The 19801-nt window shown below is 34.7% G+C and overlaps 2 protein-coding genes across 8 annotated transcripts in view; one reads left to right on the forward strand and one right to left on the reverse strand.

Moving 5' to 3' along the window:
* Positions 1-727: 727 nt before the first annotated feature.
* LOC117794300 (kinesin-like protein Nod) overlaps positions 728-19801 on the reverse strand; it is a 31415-nt gene continuing 12341 nt past the window's right edge. The window contains exons 1-7 of one of the 5 annotated variants that reach the window (XM_034634909.1): positions 11850-12063; positions 11590-11778; positions 10967-11522; positions 5883-6046; positions 1943-2163; positions 1084-1878; positions 728-1028 (exon numbers count right to left, since the gene is read on the reverse strand). In XM_034634909.1, coding sequence (XP_034490800.1) covers positions 914-1028; positions 1084-1878; positions 1943-2163; positions 5883-6046; positions 10967-11522; positions 11590-11778; positions 11850-11972 — 2163 coding nt within the window. In that variant the 5' untranslated portion in view covers positions 11973-12063 and the 3' untranslated portion in view covers positions 728-913. Of the gene's footprint in view, positions 1029-1083; positions 1879-1942; positions 2184-3623; positions 3712-5882; positions 6047-10966; positions 11523-11589; positions 11779-11849; positions 12064-19801 lie in introns of those variants that run through there. The other 4 variants (XM_034634932.1, XM_034634925.1, XM_034634942.1 and 1 more) reach the window with 4 other exon arrangements.
* Positions 19240-19801, forward strand: part of LOC117794282 (rapamycin-insensitive companion of mTOR) — a 28309-nt gene continuing 27747 nt past the window's right edge. For 2 of the 3 annotated variants that reach the window (XM_034634881.1, XM_034634890.1), the window contains exon 1: positions 19248-19672. In XM_034634881.1, coding sequence (XP_034490772.1) covers positions 19606-19672 — 67 coding nt within the window. In that variant the 5' untranslated portion in view covers positions 19248-19605. Of the gene's footprint in view, positions 19673-19801 lie in introns of all 3 variants that reach the window. The other variant, XM_034634898.1, reaches the window with a different exon arrangement.

Raw genomic sequence — 19801 nt, forward strand, 5'->3', positions numbered from 1 at the left:
CTCCTCAATTTTATGACAGGTATTTGCACCTACTATAGTGCCAGGCCATTTCACAATATTTTCACAACCATATTATAAAATTAATTAACCTTAAAAATTATATTCACACAGTTGTCAAAATAACATGCCTTCTTCATACATTGCACACATTCCAAAAGAACGTATCCACCTCAAATGTAACGTTTTTTTTTTTTACTAATTTAGGTATTCTTAAAAAATCTGTAAGTCCGATGTTTTTCCACTGATCTTAACAGTTGATATGGTTTTAGAAAGCAAAAAGTTGGGGCTAACTAAGAAAAATAATATTTGATTTTTAAACCATTATCTTTAGGGGTTAAATCACAGTTTTGTAGGATTTTTTGAGTGTTTTACTGACTTTTCAAAATTGATCGTCGATGCGCCACCTCAAGATAACCTCCAAAAAAATTAATTTTTTTACATATACTGCTTTGATATCGTATAATCCATTGATGATACAGCATTTTCGAAAATAAAAAAAAAACGTGAAATTCACTCCACCCTATTGTACACCCTGACCAAACTTGGCCTATATCAGACAACTATATTAATATAGCTGTCATAGGATTGATTAATCGAAAATTTAACACAGGGCTCTGCAAGAGTGTCAAATCTTTGGAGTGTCAAACATACCCTTCTACATTTATAGAATTTATGCCGCCAAAATTGGTTTGTGAGCTTAGTAGTCATAAAAGCATAGTACTCAAGGCTCGTTATACTACTACATTTAATTTTTGTCTTAGTTCTAGGTAAGTCAGACTTAACGCATAACCTTAGGCTATTTCATTTCTATATATATTTTTTTTTTGGTTAGTCAGACATTAGCTTAAGCTTAAGCTCACATATTGTTCACATATTGCATTTTCAAAATACTTAATTTAAGAACAATAAATTATTATTTCGCGTAGGGAAGTATACAATTGGCGTTGGCAAAGCGCAACCAAGAATTGCCTTTCCAAATTGGTAATTCTTGCACCTGCCTCCAGTTTTTAAATTGACCAAACAGTGAGCTAAAAATAATTGGAAATTAAGTGATTGTAAAACAGTTAGAAGTCAAACATATACCGTTGCATGACGAGCATTAAAGCGGTCTTTGGTCCAATGTATGGTAGTGCCTGCAATTCCTTGACTCCGCCATTATTTAGCAACTCTAATAAGGTGGCACGATGTTTGCTCAAGCGTGCGGGCTGCGAGGCACTAAGACTAAGTTTGCTGATAGTGTTTGTAGTATTGCTGCCGTTTTTCCTCTTGACTAAGGGCTCAGATGGTAATTCACTCGGCTCCGCTTGAGAGGCAATACGTATACTGCGACGTAGTTTCGGCTGCATCTGAACATTAAGCTGTCTACACGTCAAGCGCTTTGAGCTACGTCGACTTGTCGGTGAAATTTGCTTGTCTTCATCTAGCGGCGTGGATAATGATGGCAATGCGCAAATACCACTTACATCTACTGGGGTAGTGCCTCTGACAGAGCTGCTCGAAATACTGCTAAATAACTTGCAGCACACAGCGCTTGCTTGATCATTCTCTTCGGCTATGGAGCATAGTTCCGAATTAAACTGACTGTAACTAAGCAGGGATTGATGTAACTCCTGAGGCTCGTGTTCTACATCTGTTTCAATTTCCTGTTTTTGTTTTCCTTGCTCGAGAGTTCGCTGTTTTAGCGCATTGTACTTTATTTTAAGTTCCATATAATCGTACACAGTTGGTGTATTGAAATGTGTCTCCATTTCTGCAAGACGTAGACTACAGTTATCCTGCTCCGGCACAGGCGACAAGCATGTTGTGGCCACCTTTTGCTTATATTCTGGGTTAAGGATTGCTTTCGGCTCTACTGGCAGATTTAATAAGATTCGGGCACTGTCACAGGAGTTATACAATTAATTAGGGCCAAAGTAAATGACACGTACTAAACGACTCTTACCACTCCTTGGCCTTGGGAGTCAAACCAATATCAGAGTTATAACGCTGCAGTGTATTAGTACCCACACTATGCTTGTCGGGTGTACATAAGCTATTGCTGACGGATCCATGGGAGCGCAGGACCAGTGGACGTTTTATGGCAGTTGAACTTGGCAGCACACGTCTTATTTTCTCTTGAGTGGCATTTGTTGACTTCTTTTGGGTAGCGTTATGACTTGAACGCTGAAACAAAAAATAGGAATCTGAGAATTACTGATAAAGTTTTTGGCTGTCGTTGTAATAAATGCATATAACTTGGTAAACAAGGAAGTTCATTTCACAGAGGTAACTGATGTATGAAGATCGCCGCAGCTAAAACAAGTTTTTATATAAAAATCGCGGCGATTTTTACACGTTATTCATCGCGCAGGATCCAGTTGACGACAATGTACACACTAAGGCACAATCTTTGACAACGATCTTGAGCATACATGTAGAGTAGGCTTTTTGGGGATACCACAATAAAAAAAAAGCGCGCCAAGAAGTTTGGTGCAGACAATCATTCAATACATTTAATAAACATTTTCATATACGAAACAGAAAGAATGGGAATCTGTTAAATTGCTATAAAAAAATATTTCGCGGTCCATCGAGGACTTTTTCACAAAGAAGTATTCTTATACAAATTTCACACGTATATAGTTGATTGCTTACCCATATTCAAAAAATCCCCGGACCGACAATGAAAAAACATTTTTTTTTTCAATATAGTCTCCGTCTAGCTTAATACACTTAGTGCAACGGTCTTTTAACATTTCGATGCCTTTTTTGTAATGGTCGGAAGAAAGTCCCTCAAAATAGGATTCAGTTTCCCATTCAACTTCTTCATTGGACTAAAGTTTTTTTCCCTGGAGCAATATTTTCAAGTTTGAAAACAGGTAGTAGTCACTGGGGGCCAGATCTGGGGAATATTGAGTATGAGAAAGCAATTCCCAGTTCCAATCGTTTATTTTTTTCAACGTTAAAGCGGCTTTGTGAGATGGTGCATTGTCTTGATGAAAAAGAATCTTTTTCTTTGCTATATGCGAGCGTTTATTCTTGATTTCGTAATTCACACTATCCAGCAATGCTGAGTAATATTCTTTCTTGCATTTTCCACCCTTTTTAGACCCCGTACTTAAAAAAAGTACAGGGGTCTATTGGGTGTGTTTTAACAAATATGTGCGTAACAGGCAGAAGGAGGCGTGGCAGACCCTATAAAGTACATATATTCTTGATCAGCATCAATAGCCAAGTCGATATAGCAATGTCCGTCTGTCTGTATGAACACCTAGATCGCAGAGACTATAAGAGCTAGAGACACCAAACTTGGTATTTAGGTTCCTCTATATTGCAAGCAGATCAAGTTTGTTTCAGAATTCGGGCACGCCCCCTTTACCGCCTACAAATTGACATACAAAATTTCATATCCAAATTATAAGAGCAATTTAAAAGCTAGTGACGCCAAACATGGTATGTAGATTCCTCTATATTGCAGGCAGATCAAGCTTGTTTCTTTTTTCGATCGGATCACTATATTATATAGCGCCCATTGGAACAAGCGGTCGAAAATCATGTCTTAGTATGAACAACTTTTTTGTTTTATGAGATATGATAACCAAACTTATAGAATATGAATTTAAGTTAGTCTTATACATCCTTACCGAAGTTGGTTTAAATCGGACCCCTATTTCATATAGCTGCCTGTTCATAAATGAACATGGTATTTAAGCAACCCTCGGAATGCGCTGCCAGATGTGCGGCAAACTACTTGAAAAGGTCACCAAGGCGTTGGATTACCACATGGGAAGCGATCCTGGCGCTCAGAAATAGATAAACAAGGAATACATTAATATAACTGAATACATAATAGATGAGAAATAACTTCGTCACAGAAGACTCAATAACTCAATGAGAAGAAAAGAGTAAAGAATACTATAACACAATAGTGATCTCTGTCCTTTAGTACATAAAATAACCTATAAAACCCCATACAAATCAATAAACGATAACAGTTCTTAAGCAAACGCGTGAGTGTTGTTACTTATGGATTGGCAAGCGTGCTTACATACTAGTTCTGACGTAGCGACTAACAACGCGACAAGGTTCAAGTACAGATTTGCATGCACTGCCATAGGACCGATGCAGGAACTTGTTGTTTTATGAGATATCGTAAACAAACTGACAGAATATGTTTTGAAATCTGTTTTAAACATCCTTACCAGTTCAAATCGGTTTACTATATCATATAGCTGCCATGAAACAAGTAGTCGAAAATGTAATACAGCGCTCTGCAAGGGCGTCAAGTGAGCAGAATATTTTTGAATTTTTAGCAGTCTTAGCTTTTTCATAGTAAATACCATCTCCGACAGTCGAGAATGCTCGACTGTAGCTCCGTCCATCTAGTTTTATTTAACCTCTTCTTGAATATTCACAGAATCAAAAACAAAAGTCAAATTTGGTGAACTCGACTGGACTCGGTTTTGAAAATCAACCTATAGTTGAAAAGTCCTTTGTTTTCGACTGTTCATAGATGGACCTGAGAGTTTCTGGACGGCCAAAAACTGCAACTAGCCATGAAATGATTGATGCTGTGTATGATATGGTTATAGCAGACAGACGATTAACACTGATACAAATAGAAGAGGCTGTGCACATTTCGAAGGAACGGGTGTTTCATATATTGAAGAACGAATTAGCGTTAAGAAAGCTGATGGCAAGATGCCGGGTGCCGCATTTCCTAAATTCGGATCAAAAACGCAATCCAATGCAATTGTCTCAACAGCATTTGGATCTTTTCCAGAAGAATAAAACTGATTTTGTGCGTCGATTTGATACTTTGGATAAGACTTGGGATTACCACTATGGTCCAGCACTACGACAACAAACTTCAGAGTGGACTGAAGCCGGTGTTTCGGCTCCGATGCAACCAATGTGGTTAAAATCATCAAAAAAGGTTATGGCTTCAGTTTTCTGGAATGCGATGGGAAAGATTTTGATTGACTACTTGCAAAGTGGTAAAACAATAACAGCGGAATACTACTGCAGTCTATTGGACCAACTGGATGCGTTTACGATATTTCAATAAACAAAAAAGTTTTTTATACTAAAAATTCATTTTCGATCTATCGTTTTTATGGCACCATATAATACAGGGATCCAATCACAAAATAAAAACAAACTTGACCGTCGTACGGTATCATACCATACCAAGTTCGAAGTCTCTAGCTCCTATAGTTTCTGAGATCGACGCGTTCAAAGAGACGGACGGGCTAAATCGACTCGGCTGTTTATCCTGATCAAGAATATATAAGTTTATACTTTATGGGATCTTCTTCCTTCTGCCTGTTTATACATATTTTTCTGCCAAATACATTATTCCCTTTTTCGTCCATTTTAATGGGAACAGGGCATAAAAGCTACACCATAGAAAAAAAAACAGTTTTTTATCATATGGGGCAAATGTATTAAAAACAAGTAAACAGTCGGCCACGCTCGATTGATTGTACACTGTGTGAAAAAGTAAAGTTGGTTTTGATTTTTACCACATAATAAGTGTCGACTTGAAATAAAATTTATTAGATCTTCTCTTAGTGTAGTTCGTTAAAACCAACAACAACTACACAGATTTTTCGTCGCGACGCACAGTCATAAATGTGTTCATTTTGCTTTAATTTATGACTTCAGAAGTCGTGTTTGTTGTAGATGTTGCTCTAGTGCTTACGATTGCAAATTTCTTGCCCACCGCTGCTCTACAAGGAGTGGAGTCCCGTCAATGCAAAGATGTATCCGACCTGCAGGTCATTAGTAAACTGATATAAGAACGTCGCTACACAAATTTGAATGATGCAGGCATTCTTGATCCTGCCAATAACATTATGTCCTTTTTGCATTATGACTATATTTAGTTTTCCTTTATTTACCACTTGATGCTGTAGCTTCTGCAATTGCTGGCTCAGTTGTGGGGTAAGCTTTACACGCTTCGCACTTGTGGCAAAGCGCAATGTGGAATTGGTTTCCGACAGATCAGATGAATGCGGACTAACACAGGCCAGCAGTGTTAGATAAGCATTTGCATTCAAAGATTCTGCAAACAGAAAATGAAACATTACCTTTTTTTGTTGTATTGCATTTTGTTACTTGTGTTTATATACAATTATTCTGGATATTGATATTGATAATAAGCTACAGTAACGCGTTATCAACATGAAAAAGAATAAAGTCAATAAGTAAACACGAATTTGTAATATAGACATGCAAACATAAAATAAATAAAAAAAAATAATTTTAAGAAAATTATTTTAGAAATAGAAATTATTCTGCAATTTGTAAAATAAAAAGTAAATGCAAATATTTTTAAATTCAAGTGGATTATTTCCAAAATCATCGTATCGCTCAATCTTGGAAAAAAAAACGTCTTTACGAGGTACAAATTTACACTAGACTTTTATCCCGTAAAGGGGTTTTTTGTTTGAAAGATATCAAAAATTTTTGAATTGCATATGCTTCTGACATTGATACTTTAAAAAAAAGTTTATTAAAAAAAAGTTTATATGCTTTCTTAAAATTTAAAAATCAATTCACAATAACATCAAAGCAGGATACCCTGTGCTCAGGCATTTAGAAGACGGTCGGCACGCCGACGGTTTGAGGTATTAAATTTTCGACTGATTGATTTTCGAACGACCGCTCCTATGGCAGCTATATGACATGGTCAGCGCCGTTTCGAGGGGGGGGGCAATCGCCCCGGGCGCTAAGATATTAGGGGCGCCGATATTTCAAAATGAGTTTGAACTTAGAAAAAATTTGAGGGGTTGAGCCTGAAAACAAATAAATCAGAAAACGAAAAGTGCGAAAACAATTTTTATATGTGGCTGCAGATGATAGCAAAAACATACCAGAAACTGCTACATTTCGAATCCATTTTTAGAATCAATCGACCCCATCATTTAGCAACTAAAATTGAGATTTGAAGCACTTTTTATTGTTTCTGATGATTTGAATTTATAAACAGGACTTTAACACTAAATCCAAATTGGACAGTGAACTTGAAAAGCATACAATGAATTTGACAACGATTTTTAAGCGATTCACATCACAACCTTCACATCACATCCTTCACATCACATCAGCACTAGTACATCGTTTATTTAGCAAACTTCAAATAAATTTGAACCACTTACGATCATCAATTGGACAAGAGAGACTAAGCAGTCTCCGTTTGCTATCAATCGAATATCTCCAAATATGGGTAAAGTAATTTATGATTTTGCTTTCATAAAAGCTAACAATTAATTACCTCAATTTGGGGGACCTTAAATCAATTTTACAATTTAAGAAAAAACAAACCATTATAAAATTAAAGTTTAAAATTCTTAATTTTATTATGTTTTTTTAAAGTATGTATTCAGGATGGTATTCTTAAATGCAGACAATATGCGGATAAAATGGCAACGACTCAGCACTTTAAAAGTCAAAGAAGTCTCAAATATTTGATTTAACTAAAAAAAACAAGGGCTGACGTGGTCCTGGTCAAATTTTAAAATTAACTTCCGATAGGTAAACATCCTAAGAGTATTGTCACCCAATTTGGTTCCTCTAACTCGAATAGTCTCGGAGATAAAAGTGTTCAAACTGCTAACTAGCTAATTATCATGTTATAAATTTTTATTGTAGTAACATTTAATTAATTGTAGTAAATATTTTTGACACTGGAGTTGTCAATTTAATATGTTTTTGAAGGAATTATCTTTGTTTTGTTTATTTGCTTAAAAAATGTGTTGCTAAAAAAAATTGTAGGGGGTGAAGGGGGCGCCGACAAAATCTTTGCCCCGGGAGCAACTTTTCGTCGGAACGGCGCTGGATATGGTAAACCGATTCAAACCCAATTTGGCCATATCTCAAAAACAAAAAAGTTTTTCGTACTAAAACATGATTTTTGACCCACCAAAAACATGTGTATATTCAGTTAATAGGTAATATCATCCAAAAACATCAGCCAAAAGTTATATATCAAATACCAAAAAACGAGTATTACAACAAATTGAAAATAAATTAAAATCGTTTAATCCGCTTTGTCAAAAATCGCCGAAATGTAAGCTCGCCTACCCCCGGCTCGCTTCGCTCGCGGTGAGGTGCGGCTACAGTCGAGCACGCTCGACAGTAGGATACCCTGAACCCATGTACTCTTTTATAAAAGTTGATTGTTGCCCATTTTCAATGGGCTCAGGGTATCAAAAATTACACACGAGAAACTATGAGCAACTTTCGGTTTTCTGAAGTCACTGTGCTTATCACTGCAGACTACGTTATTAATGCCTCACTGAACTAATACATCACTCGATTACGATTACGACTTGCGATTTACCAATTTATCAATTTCTAATTAATTTTAAATAAGTTTAATATAATAAACTTTAATATAATAAACTTATTTAAAATTAATTAGAAATTGATAAATTGGTAAATCGTCGTAATCGTAATCGCTTAATCGATGTAGCGTGTGTCAAGAGTAGCCACAAACTACAACTTTGCTCAGCCTGCAATCTGGCAGCACCCATTTTTTCTCTCTCTCTCCCACTTACGCAACAAATTCAAGCCTGCCAAAGGCTGCTGCAGTGCGCGCGAAATTTGAAATAAAAGGCAATGTCTAATTTTATGAGATTCTTAAAGCGGAAAATGCTAAGCTTTTTTTTACAACGATAATAAGCAGATACTTATTATATAAATGTGTAAGGAATCAAAAAAAATTATAAATTAAAATTATTATTTTGCAGCTTTGCAGTGCTGCAAAATGATCGCTATTTCTCTCATGCAATTTCATACATAGCTATCAGCTTCTGCTGATTTTTGCCATGCAAAAATACATATTTATATATTAACACAATTATATTTTAATCAAATTGTATATTTGTATATACATAAATTATACATTATCATTTTCATTACATGATATCGATAATATTTTTGCTTATCGCTTGATTCTTATTTGGTACCCAAAAGAAAATGGGTACTAATTCGTTATGTCTTTGTGCGCGCCTTGCATACAAACGTGAACGTCGTTTAATACGCATACTTCTCAACCGATTGTTCAGTTAGGGAGTGCTATGTCAAAAATTGCGCCTGTAAATCATTTTGTGCAATTTGTGGGCGAAGGGGGCGTGGCATCAAAAATTGGAAACAAACTTGACCTGCGTATGGTATTCACAAACCTGCACTCCAAATTTGAAGTCTCTAGCACTTATAGTATCTGAGATCGACGCGTTCAAACAGACAGACAGACAGACGAATAGACAGACGGGTAGGGCTAGATCGACTCGGCTGTTGATCCTGATCAAGAATATATATACTTTATGGGTTCTGCCACCCCTCCTTCTGCCTGTTACATACATTCTGCCAAACACATTATACCCTTTTTTGCCCATTTTCAATGGGCTCAGGGTATAAAAACCCTATTTCACCTGGAAAATTTTACCTGAGTACTTTAGAAAGGTTAACAGGTACGCCTTAAATCCCTCAAACATACCTTTCCTTACGATATATAGTACATACACGTATATGTAAATTAGCTTCTATGGTTTGAAAACTGTTGGGGTTTCAATTTTAGCGTGATGTAGCGATTTGCCGCTAAGCTAGCTAGTTTTTCAGCTAGCTAGTCGTAGTTGAAACATTTCTATATTTTCAAAAAGGAATAAGTTCCCATCGTCAAATCTAAACTTTTTAGCGCTTTGATACAAACAGACAAACAAACAACAAATTTTGCATTTAATTTTGAGAAGTCCACTAAAAATATCAAATTTAATTATCTTTTGAACTAGTTGTCGGATTTTGATGATGGAGGTATCAAACATCGCGTATTCTTAATACAAATAAATAATAAAAAAAATAGCAAGTTTTACCAAAAGGCCCCATTAGCTGCAATCATTTAAAGTATGCCCTCCCACCTCTATGACATTTTGTTAGTTAGGACTTAACTTTTCGATCGGTATATAACTCGATCTGATCGTTCGCAGCAGTTTTCAATATTAGCTGTATATATTGCTAGTCGCCTTTCGCACCCTTCGTGCTGCTTTCGTCACACGTCCTTGCAGGACGTATATGCTTACATATTCATAATATTCTCTGAATGATAATTTTAGACCACTTTACAATAGCAAAATACATACAGTGCTCGACTCAGACTCTACTAAATGCATTAGTTCTGCCCAGAACTTCATAAAAACAAAGGTGAAGAGTCATAAAAGTTTTCTTTTGCATTATGTTATGAACTCACTAAAAAACTCTACGCGAGGTAAAAGTCTAGTGACGAAAGCAATTTCTAGCCCCAAAATTTCTGATATCCAATTTTAAGACGAACAAAATTCAATTTTAAATAATAATATAAATTAAGAAATAAAAAACGAAAATTTGCATTATGCACTGTGAGCAAAAAGGGTGAGCTTCTTTGTACATAAAAATTACTTTTTGCGCAGTGCCGAATGCCAATTTTCGCTTTTTTTTTATTAATTTATATTTTAATTTAAAATTTTTAGATTAAACTGAATTTTGATCATCACAAAATTGGATCAGAAATTTTGGGCCTAGAAATTGCTTTCGTCACTAGACTTTTACCTCATGTAGAGGTTTTCTTGTGGAACATCAAAAGTTTGTGCAATTGCATTTTGAGAAGTCCACTAAAATTTTCAAATTTATTTATCTTTTGAACCAGTTATCGGATTTGGGTGATCGAGGTATCAATCGACGCGTATTGTTAATTAGAATTTTTAATAAATACAAAATTTTACCAAAAAGCCCTAACAGCCCCATTAGCTGCAATCATTTAAATTGTTCTCCTCCTACTTACACACCCGTATCTCATGACCCAGGTGAATTAGAAAAAGTTTTAGTATGCCATTTTGTAAGTTAGGACTGAACCTTTTGATCGGTATATAACTCGATCTGATCGGACACTGTTGCAGACTATTTTATACTCCTAAAAGAGTAACATACATATTTATAAGTATCTTACCTTGAAGTACAGTTGTAAGGATACTGTCTCGATAGGGTATCATCGAGTAGCCAGCGGACATTGACAGCAGCACCTTATTTATGCACAACAGTCCCTTATTAATGCAGACGCCCTCGGCACGGGCTAAGCCTTCGTTACCAGTACGACGAACACCTTCTGAGCCAGCCAAATCGACAATGTTGAGGCGGGCATGACTATTTCCCTTGATCACGTGTATGGTTACAATGGCATGGGAGCGGGAGCTGTTCCCGTTCATGCTGGTGGGTCGTACATGTCGATTTTTTATGCCCAACTTGAGTATCTGTTGCAAATCCATTTGGTTCCTCAGGGGCATATAGACACTGCTAGAAAATCGCCGCTGGCTTCGAGATGCTATAGGTTGATCCGCATTAAGCGCGAGAAGATCGTAAGCCTTTTCATTGTATATCTCTATGAATGAAGCCGACACCAATGTGGGAGGAGTATCGTTCTCTTTTTGCTGCTTGAGTTCCGATAATTGCTTCAATATATCATTGAGGCAACGTGGAACTACACCCAAATGATCCTCTGTCATTGGCTATATTAGGAAAATATCGTTAGTTTTATGTTGATTCGTAAATGTACACTCATTAAAATTAACTCACTTCTGCGGTCATGCCCATTGAGTAGCTCTTGCCAGTGCCCGTTTGTCCGTAGGCCAATGCCGTGCAATCATAACCAGACAATACCTTAAGCACCAGCGGATGAACAATAGCATCGTAGATCTCCGACTGTGTTACGCTAGAGTTGAAGGCATAATCAAAGCTGTACACGTTCCCATCGACAATCAGTGTCTATTGAGTTTTTAATTGATATTATTAGTACTTAACTGTATATTAAATAGTGTGGCTATAACTGTACTTACATTGGAACACTCCTCTGAATAATTAATTATATTTTTCCCCTTTAGGTTGTTTCCCTCCATTAATGATTTACGCATGGGAGCCTCACGCACCGCTATGAGTACGGAGTTTTTATCAGAATCCATTTAGCTAAATTAAAAACCGATTGCAAAACAAAGATGTCACTTTTCAAAAATTGGTGGGTTGCTAATTAGTGTTGGGTAGAGTTGAGCCCTTTCGTTCTGATCAAGTCTAAATGAACAGTAGAGTTGGATCGTTTCGTACTGAAAAGTTCAAATGAACGGGTCATTGAAATGAACAAGGGAACTTATTCTCATTATAGCTCATTTTGATCAGTGGGTCCGTAGCTTGCGAAAAATAAATATTTTGTTTTCATTATCAACCCTGGAGTTGTTGAAATTCGAAGAAACATTTGCTTTTGATATAAACTATTAATTTCTATTAAAATATTCAAAAGAAAGCGAAGTTCTGTTTGGAATTTCTTTATTGCAAGGGAGGATGGAATGGATGGATGCATATATTGCAAGGCCAGTTAGTAAAGTTATGGCCTTTATTCCCCAAAATGTGCATCTGGGGTAGCGCGCTTTAAAAAGTTAGCAACGATATTTTAGGCGGTGCCACATTTAATATTTATGTACAAGTGCTGCCACTTTGTCAGTCAGCTTTCTGCTATAGTCATACGCATATAATCCGAGCCATATAAGCCAGCCTTCTCTTGCATAGTAGTTCAGTTCACGTTGGAGCTTCCAGCCCGATAGGATTTGCTTATGAACTTTTTGGGGTTAATTTACAATTAATTAATTTTCTAAATAACTGTCTGATAACTTTCTTTAAATTAAATTGAAAAAGCTTCTTCAAACTTGTAGCTTTAATTTGCTTTTTTCGCTTTTTGGGCCGTTCTTCCTGAGAAAAGATATTGAGGTTTGAGAACAAGGTACACATTTTGGAGTTCATTTTGTATGAGCCTTTCACTATGGAAGCGGCGCTCTTTAAAAAATATCTCAAAAACGTACTGAAAACTTTTTTTAAGGGGAAATTGTAGACTTTAATCATGCATTAGCGGTTTTCGTGGCCATTCTCTCTGAGCTTAGATTTTTAAGAAATGGTGAATATGTAAACTTTTTCACTCCTTATCTTTACTTGTTTCACCCAATTCAAAGGCTGAAATTGCCAAAAATATTGCTAAAAACTATAAATAAATAAATTTTCTACAATTCTGCATCATTACTTTATTGATTTAATGTCGAAAACATTTCAAAATGATGAAATTCACAACTCATGAACCATGAATTTCATCATTTTGATATTTGTTTTGTTTTATTTTGTTTTTTTGTCAACCTGTTCATGGTAAAATGGCAAACCAAACTGAAAATAAATGACATTAGAGTTGCCAGATTGAACAATAAAATGTCAGCTTTATCTCTATTCGAATAACCAACCTCTACAAAAAAAAACGCCCTTTAATATTATTTTAATTATACCATTCAGCAAGTAACATTTTAATAAAAGGTCTAAGAAATACAGTTTTCACACTTTCATTTGTCAATTTGTGTTAAAACTTAGTCATATCAGTGTGCAAAAAGGGTCGTTCCTAAAACTGATTCAGATTTGTTTAAGCCAAATCAAAACCAAATTCGAATCTGTTTCAGGAATACCAACACTATCTAATTAAAGACGAAGTGTTGGTAAACACGGCTTACTAGTAATAAGTTGCACAAAGCATAACAACAAATGTTCATTTTGAATGAAAATTTTAAAGTTTTCAGTTTAAAAAAAATCATGTTGTGTGCCGGAACTAATTTTAATCTCGAAATGTATGATAGGTAAAACAGACCTTTAGCAACACACTATGCATTTGGTGCGTATCGATACTCTTTTATAGAGTTGTTCATCGTTTTTCAATCGAACAATTTAGTTCAGTAGTTAAATTTTTGTTGAACGAACTAGTCTCTCAAACAGTTCGTTCGTTCAGTAAATAGATCCCATACAGTTCGTTCAGGAAAAAGATCCCATAACGTTCGATCAGTGAATAGATCTCAATCCCAATATAGTTCGTTCATTAGACTAGGCCACAACATACATCACCCCCTATTTGCGTTTTTTTTTTGAGATAAGAACCGTATTATAGATAAACTTTATATAAATAAAACAGTGGCGAGATAAATTGTCTCGCTTGAGTTCCGCTAGTGCGGTACTCACAAAAGGCAAAATAAAATAGTTGCCAGTGTTTTTCAACACCATAGGCAACAGCTGATATTTCTCTGTCGACCGAAAAAATATATGGCGTGTTCATTATTTGGGCAGCCATTAAATAAATATCAGCTGTTTGTTGTGGACGCACAAACAAATAAAAGGAGAACGTTTGGACTTTTTTACAACAGAGGAGACTTGAATGAAAATGACTAATGAAAATAGCATTTCGATAAAAATTTTATAAATTGACCCAATATGCGCGTCGCCTGCGTTCCTCCATCACGTTTTCCTTCAGCTTAGGGCATTATGCCAACAATCCCCTCTGCATGTCTTAAAAACTATTCTTTTTATTTATTTTAAAAGTTTGGAGCATTTTAAAATGTAAACAAACCAAAGCTGACTCCCCAATATGACCACTCAACATTTGGTTACTTTTTGGTATTGCGTTGGTCACACTAGTTTGCGTCGCTAGGCAACCAAATATATCACTTTTTTTTGCTCCTCACAAACTTTAGTGAGTACCTACCTCAAGTTATGAATTTCCTATTTATTTAATGAAAACCATAAATTGATTTTTATATAATTTTAATATATATTATCAACAATGTGTCTCTAGCGAGATGTAAGGGGATTCGAGTTAACCATCTAAATGTATTGGGATATATTCATTAAACGAACTGTTTTGAAATCCATTCGCTGATCGATTTGTTATAAGATCTATTCATTGCACGATTTGTTTTGGGATCTATTCACTGAACAAATTGTTTTGGGATCTATTCACTGAACTAAATGACCTACAATTAGGGATTTATTTCGTTCGTTCACTTTAGGGATAAGTTCAATAGATCTTAGTCCGAAAGATTCTACACAACTTTACTCTTTTATATCACCATTTAAAATTTGCGGCAAACTGTCATTACTATGTGTTGATTTCTTGCTAATTAAAATTGAGATAAAACAAAATAAATACATTCTGCCACAATAATGATTTGCTAGGGAATGTCCTAAGCAAAATCGGTACAGTAGAAATGAACAATTTAAATCGATGGGAAATTTGTCGAATAAGATTAATATTTCATATATAAATGTAAAAATTTGTGATACCAATTTTTTTTTTTAATGCAGTTTTGCTTTAAGGTGTAATTTATTTTCGGATGCCAGAATTAGCTACATTATCCTCAAAATAGTTGGCAGTACTCTAGTTACGAACACAATAGTCGACTGTAAAGAATATAGCCTATTACTCACCAGAGACTAGACAAAGCGAAAAAAATCGTATATTTTGCAGGGACCGTATATAATGATTTTTTTTTTTTTAAATTAAAAAAAACAGCAACTTGTAATTGTCCTAGAAAAAAATTGTTTGCACCAAAATCATTATAATTTTCAAATCTCTGCATATCGGCCATGATTTTTAAATTATTAAGTTTTTAAGTTTTTTTTCAATGATAATCATTATTTTTGATAAAAAAAAAAATAAAAAATAATCATTATTTTTGATCAAAATAAAATAAAAATCACAAATTATTTTTATTTTTTTAGCTCAAAATAGAACTCAACAGTAATTTACGAATTCTGTAATAAACTGAAAATTTAAATAGCCTTGAACATTTTTTGAATCTTTAAAAAACACTACTTCAACTGTTTTAAGTTGAAGTATATTTTAAAAGAATTTTTTTATCAACATCTATTAAATATTGCATACAAAACAAAATCGAGCGGCAATGTCTAAACCGAAGTGTTCTGAATTTCACTTTACTTTTTGTTATCGAAACTAGCTCTTGCAATCGAAAGTTGCTAGAGTTATTTCAATTGATAAATAAATTTCGAGCAACGAAATTTTAGTCTAATTTAGCTTCTATGTGCTATATTTCACATGAAATATTTAAAATAAATTTACAAACCGAGTTCGTAAAGTAAAAACAAGTCCATTTCGATCGGAATTGGGAACAGCAAATAGTAAAACGGTTTTTTTCGTTTAGTTTTTAGTTTTTGAAAACGTTCGGAGTTCGGAACAGGCCTGATTACAAAACGTAAATTAGCTTGAAGAAATTAAAATTTACAAAATGAAAAAGCTTATCGGTGAAACCGTACAAAATTATTTTTTCACCACCTTCTACAATACCACTGAAAGTGGCCGCAGAAAACGGCAAACATTTCGTCCCTGTGAAATGTACTATGGACCGGTTTCTTCAGGTCCATAGTAAGTTTTACCAGTAAACGGGCCAAAGTATTTATTATTTCAATATATAAGAGTAATTTAAAGAAATTACTTGTATTACTTTGAAAACAGTAATTCGCCATAACAGCCGTTCTACTTGTCCGATCTGACTGCGATTCAGTTCGATAATAGATAATAAAATTAGATAATATTAAATACCACAAAAAAGGTATTATCTGTGTGGTGGTTTTTCACGATTTCCGCGTTGCGATAATTTGAAACAAGCTCGCCCTGCTCAAACGCAATTGGAGTCTGTATGCCAAATTTGGTTTCTCTTTATCTTATAGTCTCTGAGATCAGGCGTAATAAGGTTGAACGGCTCAATATGTTTACAGTCACCCGAGCAGCGTTGAAAAATTGACCACTGCTTGATCTGGTAGGTCTCTATTATCCGTCCCAGGACGCACCTGCTAAACCGCTGATTAATTTGTATCTAACTAATTTCGCTACTGTGTTTTTAGATTTAAGATTTATCGAACAGCATTTTTTCGATCTGAGTACCTAGCCTTATAGGCTATTTCCACGCCCACTCACATTTTCCACATTTGCTCACACTTGAATGTGGCATTTTTGGCTTTCCACGACCAAATGTGAAATTGTTAAAACAATAGCCATTCACCCAAAACAAATCAGCTGTTCGGTTTCTGTGCAATAATTATAAAAAGCTGACAAGAGCAACATTTTAATATTTATTTTGATTCTAAATTGACGCAAATTTATTGCATACCGTTTAAGGTTAGGGTGATAATTACTTTTTTTCCACGAGCTTATCGATAAGAATCGGACGTTCGATAAAAAAATACTTTGCCAAGGCAAATGTCAAAACATTTTTAATATTTAATGGTGGTATTCCAGTCAAAACATTTTTAACATTTAATGGTGGGATTCCAGAAACAGATTCGGACTTGATTTCGATTTGGCTTACGCAAATCTGAATGAGTTTCAGGAACGACCCTTTTTGCACACTGATTTGATTTTGATTTCGAGAATAAAACAAAATGGCGGGAAACACAAATTGACAAACGAAAGTGTGAAAACTATTTTTCTTAAACTTTGTGTTAATAGTTAGCTTACAGAATAGTATAATTAGAATAATACTAATTGTGTATATTGCGTAAGCTTCAATTATTCGATTTATCAGCTTCATTTCGTCTTTTTAACCTATTTATGTGTCTTAACTTCAATTCTCACAGCCCTTTCTTAAATGTCATATCCATCGGGGACATCTATATTATATTTTGCATTAAATACATGGTAATTTAATAATCAATTCGTAAATTTTCAACATTCGCCACATTAAAACCGCAACAAAATGTAAACAAACACCAAGTGTGGCCAAATTATGTTATCGAAATGAATGGTCTCACATATTATCGAATTGAAATCAAAACGAAATCAGCCTCAGACCTGATTTCGTGAAATCTCTTAGGGTTAAAACACTTTCCGTATTATTTTTTTATTATGCCTGGCAGCGCTTTGCATTTTATATGAAGCAGCTCTGAACAGCTGATTGGCGAAATCAAATCTGCAACGAAACCAAATCCGAATCTGTTTCAGGAATACAGCCAAAATGATCATTCGGATTTTGTACTGAAATGAAGTTAACATTCAGTCTGAATGATAAAAATTGCGTCGAATGTGAAAAATGTGCTGTCGTGGTAATAGCCTATTACACCACACATATGTGATCGGCGAAACCAAATTCGTAATAAATCTGATGGACTAGAACGATATCGATTTAAAAAAAAAAAAAATCGACTTATACAATCAGGCCTGTTCCGAATTCTGAACTTTTTCAACAAGTAAATTCAAGCTCGGTTTGACAAACAATTATTTATCTCATTTTGAGAAGTACACTAAAATTTTCTAATTTTTTAATCTTTTGAACCAGCTATCGAATTTTTGTAATCGAGGTATCAATCGACGCGTATTTTTAATTAGAATTTAAAAAAAATAAAATATATATCCAAAAGGCCCCAATATTCACATTAGCTGCAATCATTGCAATTTTTCCCCTCCCACTTACACCCTCGTATCTCATGACCCTGACGAGTTAGAAGAAGTTTTAGTATGCCATTTTGTAAGTTAAGACTAAACCTTTTGATCAGTATATAACTCAATCTGATCGGACAGTCAAATTTTCCAAATTAGCTGTATATATTGCTAAACGCCTTTCATACCCTTCGTGTTGCTTTCGTCACTAGCGCGAACTACCGTCCGCAGTGATGAAGAAATAGAAATTGCTTAAATAATATAAATTGCTAATTTAAATCTGCAAAATGCCGGAAATTTTGGTTATTGGTTGCTTGCATTTTTGTCACCAGCTGATTGCCTGGCTTGTGCATGTTGACATGAACCAGAGTTGTCATGAATTCATTAATAGAAACATTCAAACTTCAATTTTTCTCTTAAATCCGAATAGAATTATTTAAAACTATTCTTGAATATTAAATTTTATTATTTCATGTTAAATATAGCACATGGAAGCTAAAATAGACTAAAATTTCGTTGCTCGAATTTTATTTATCAATTGAAGTAACTCTAGCAACTTTCGATTGCGAGAGCTAGTATCGATAACAAAAATTAAAGTGAAAATCAGATCAGCTCGGTTTAGTATTGCCGCTCAATTTTGTTTTGTATGCAATATTTAATAGATGTTTGTAAACAAATTCTTTTAAAATATACTTCAACTTTAAACAGTTGAAGTAGTGATGTTAAACTATTCTGAAAATGCTCAATGTCATTTAAATTATCAGTTTATTGTTTCAGGGAATTATTTTAATGTTTTATGTAGCATTTACTTTTGATTTCGCTCGCTCAACACACGTTTTGAAAACGACAATTCTTGTCAATTTGCGGAATTCGGAACAGCAATCAACTTGATTTGCGGCAATTCGACTCGTTTTCGGAATTCGGAACATGCCCGAATAATAATTAAAATCGATTAAAAATCTAATCGAGTCCCAGCACTACTTCCATCACTAGTTCTCAAGATGAAACGCATTCGCTAGTCAATTTCGCGTTTGGTTTTTAGCAATTAAAATATTGATATTTATGGAAACCAAAGTGCATACTATCTAATTAGAAGTGTTAACACCAACAAATCGTTTGAAGTGATTTTGATCATCACTTAATGCTTTGAAATGTTAATGTTGACCAGCTGGAGGTTAATATCGCTATCAACAACAATGAAAATAAGAGTGCCATGATATGCTAATAAAATGTATGAAGTAAACAGAGTCATACTAAGTGAAATTAAAAGCAAAATATTTTAATTTGCTCGTGTGCTCTTTTAATTTGATACTGGTCTACGGCTGCCGCCATCTTCGAGATTTCCCTGAGATATGGCCTCCCTGCATTCCAGTTGGCGTTTTGGGAAAAAAAGAAGCAAATTACAATTACGCATAAAAGGTACATGTGTGTGTATTGCTGTGTCAAATGCTAATTAATAATATTATAAGTATCTTGGCTAATTCATACTATATATGTGTGTACAATCATGTGCATATATATATTTATATATATACAATATATGTATAT

This window comes from Drosophila innubila, chromosome X, assembly GCF_004354385.1.
Source record: "Drosophila innubila isolate TH190305 chromosome X, UK_Dinn_1.0, whole genome shotgun sequence".
Classification (NCBI taxonomy): Eukaryota; Metazoa; Arthropoda; class Insecta; order Diptera; family Drosophilidae; genus Drosophila; species Drosophila innubila.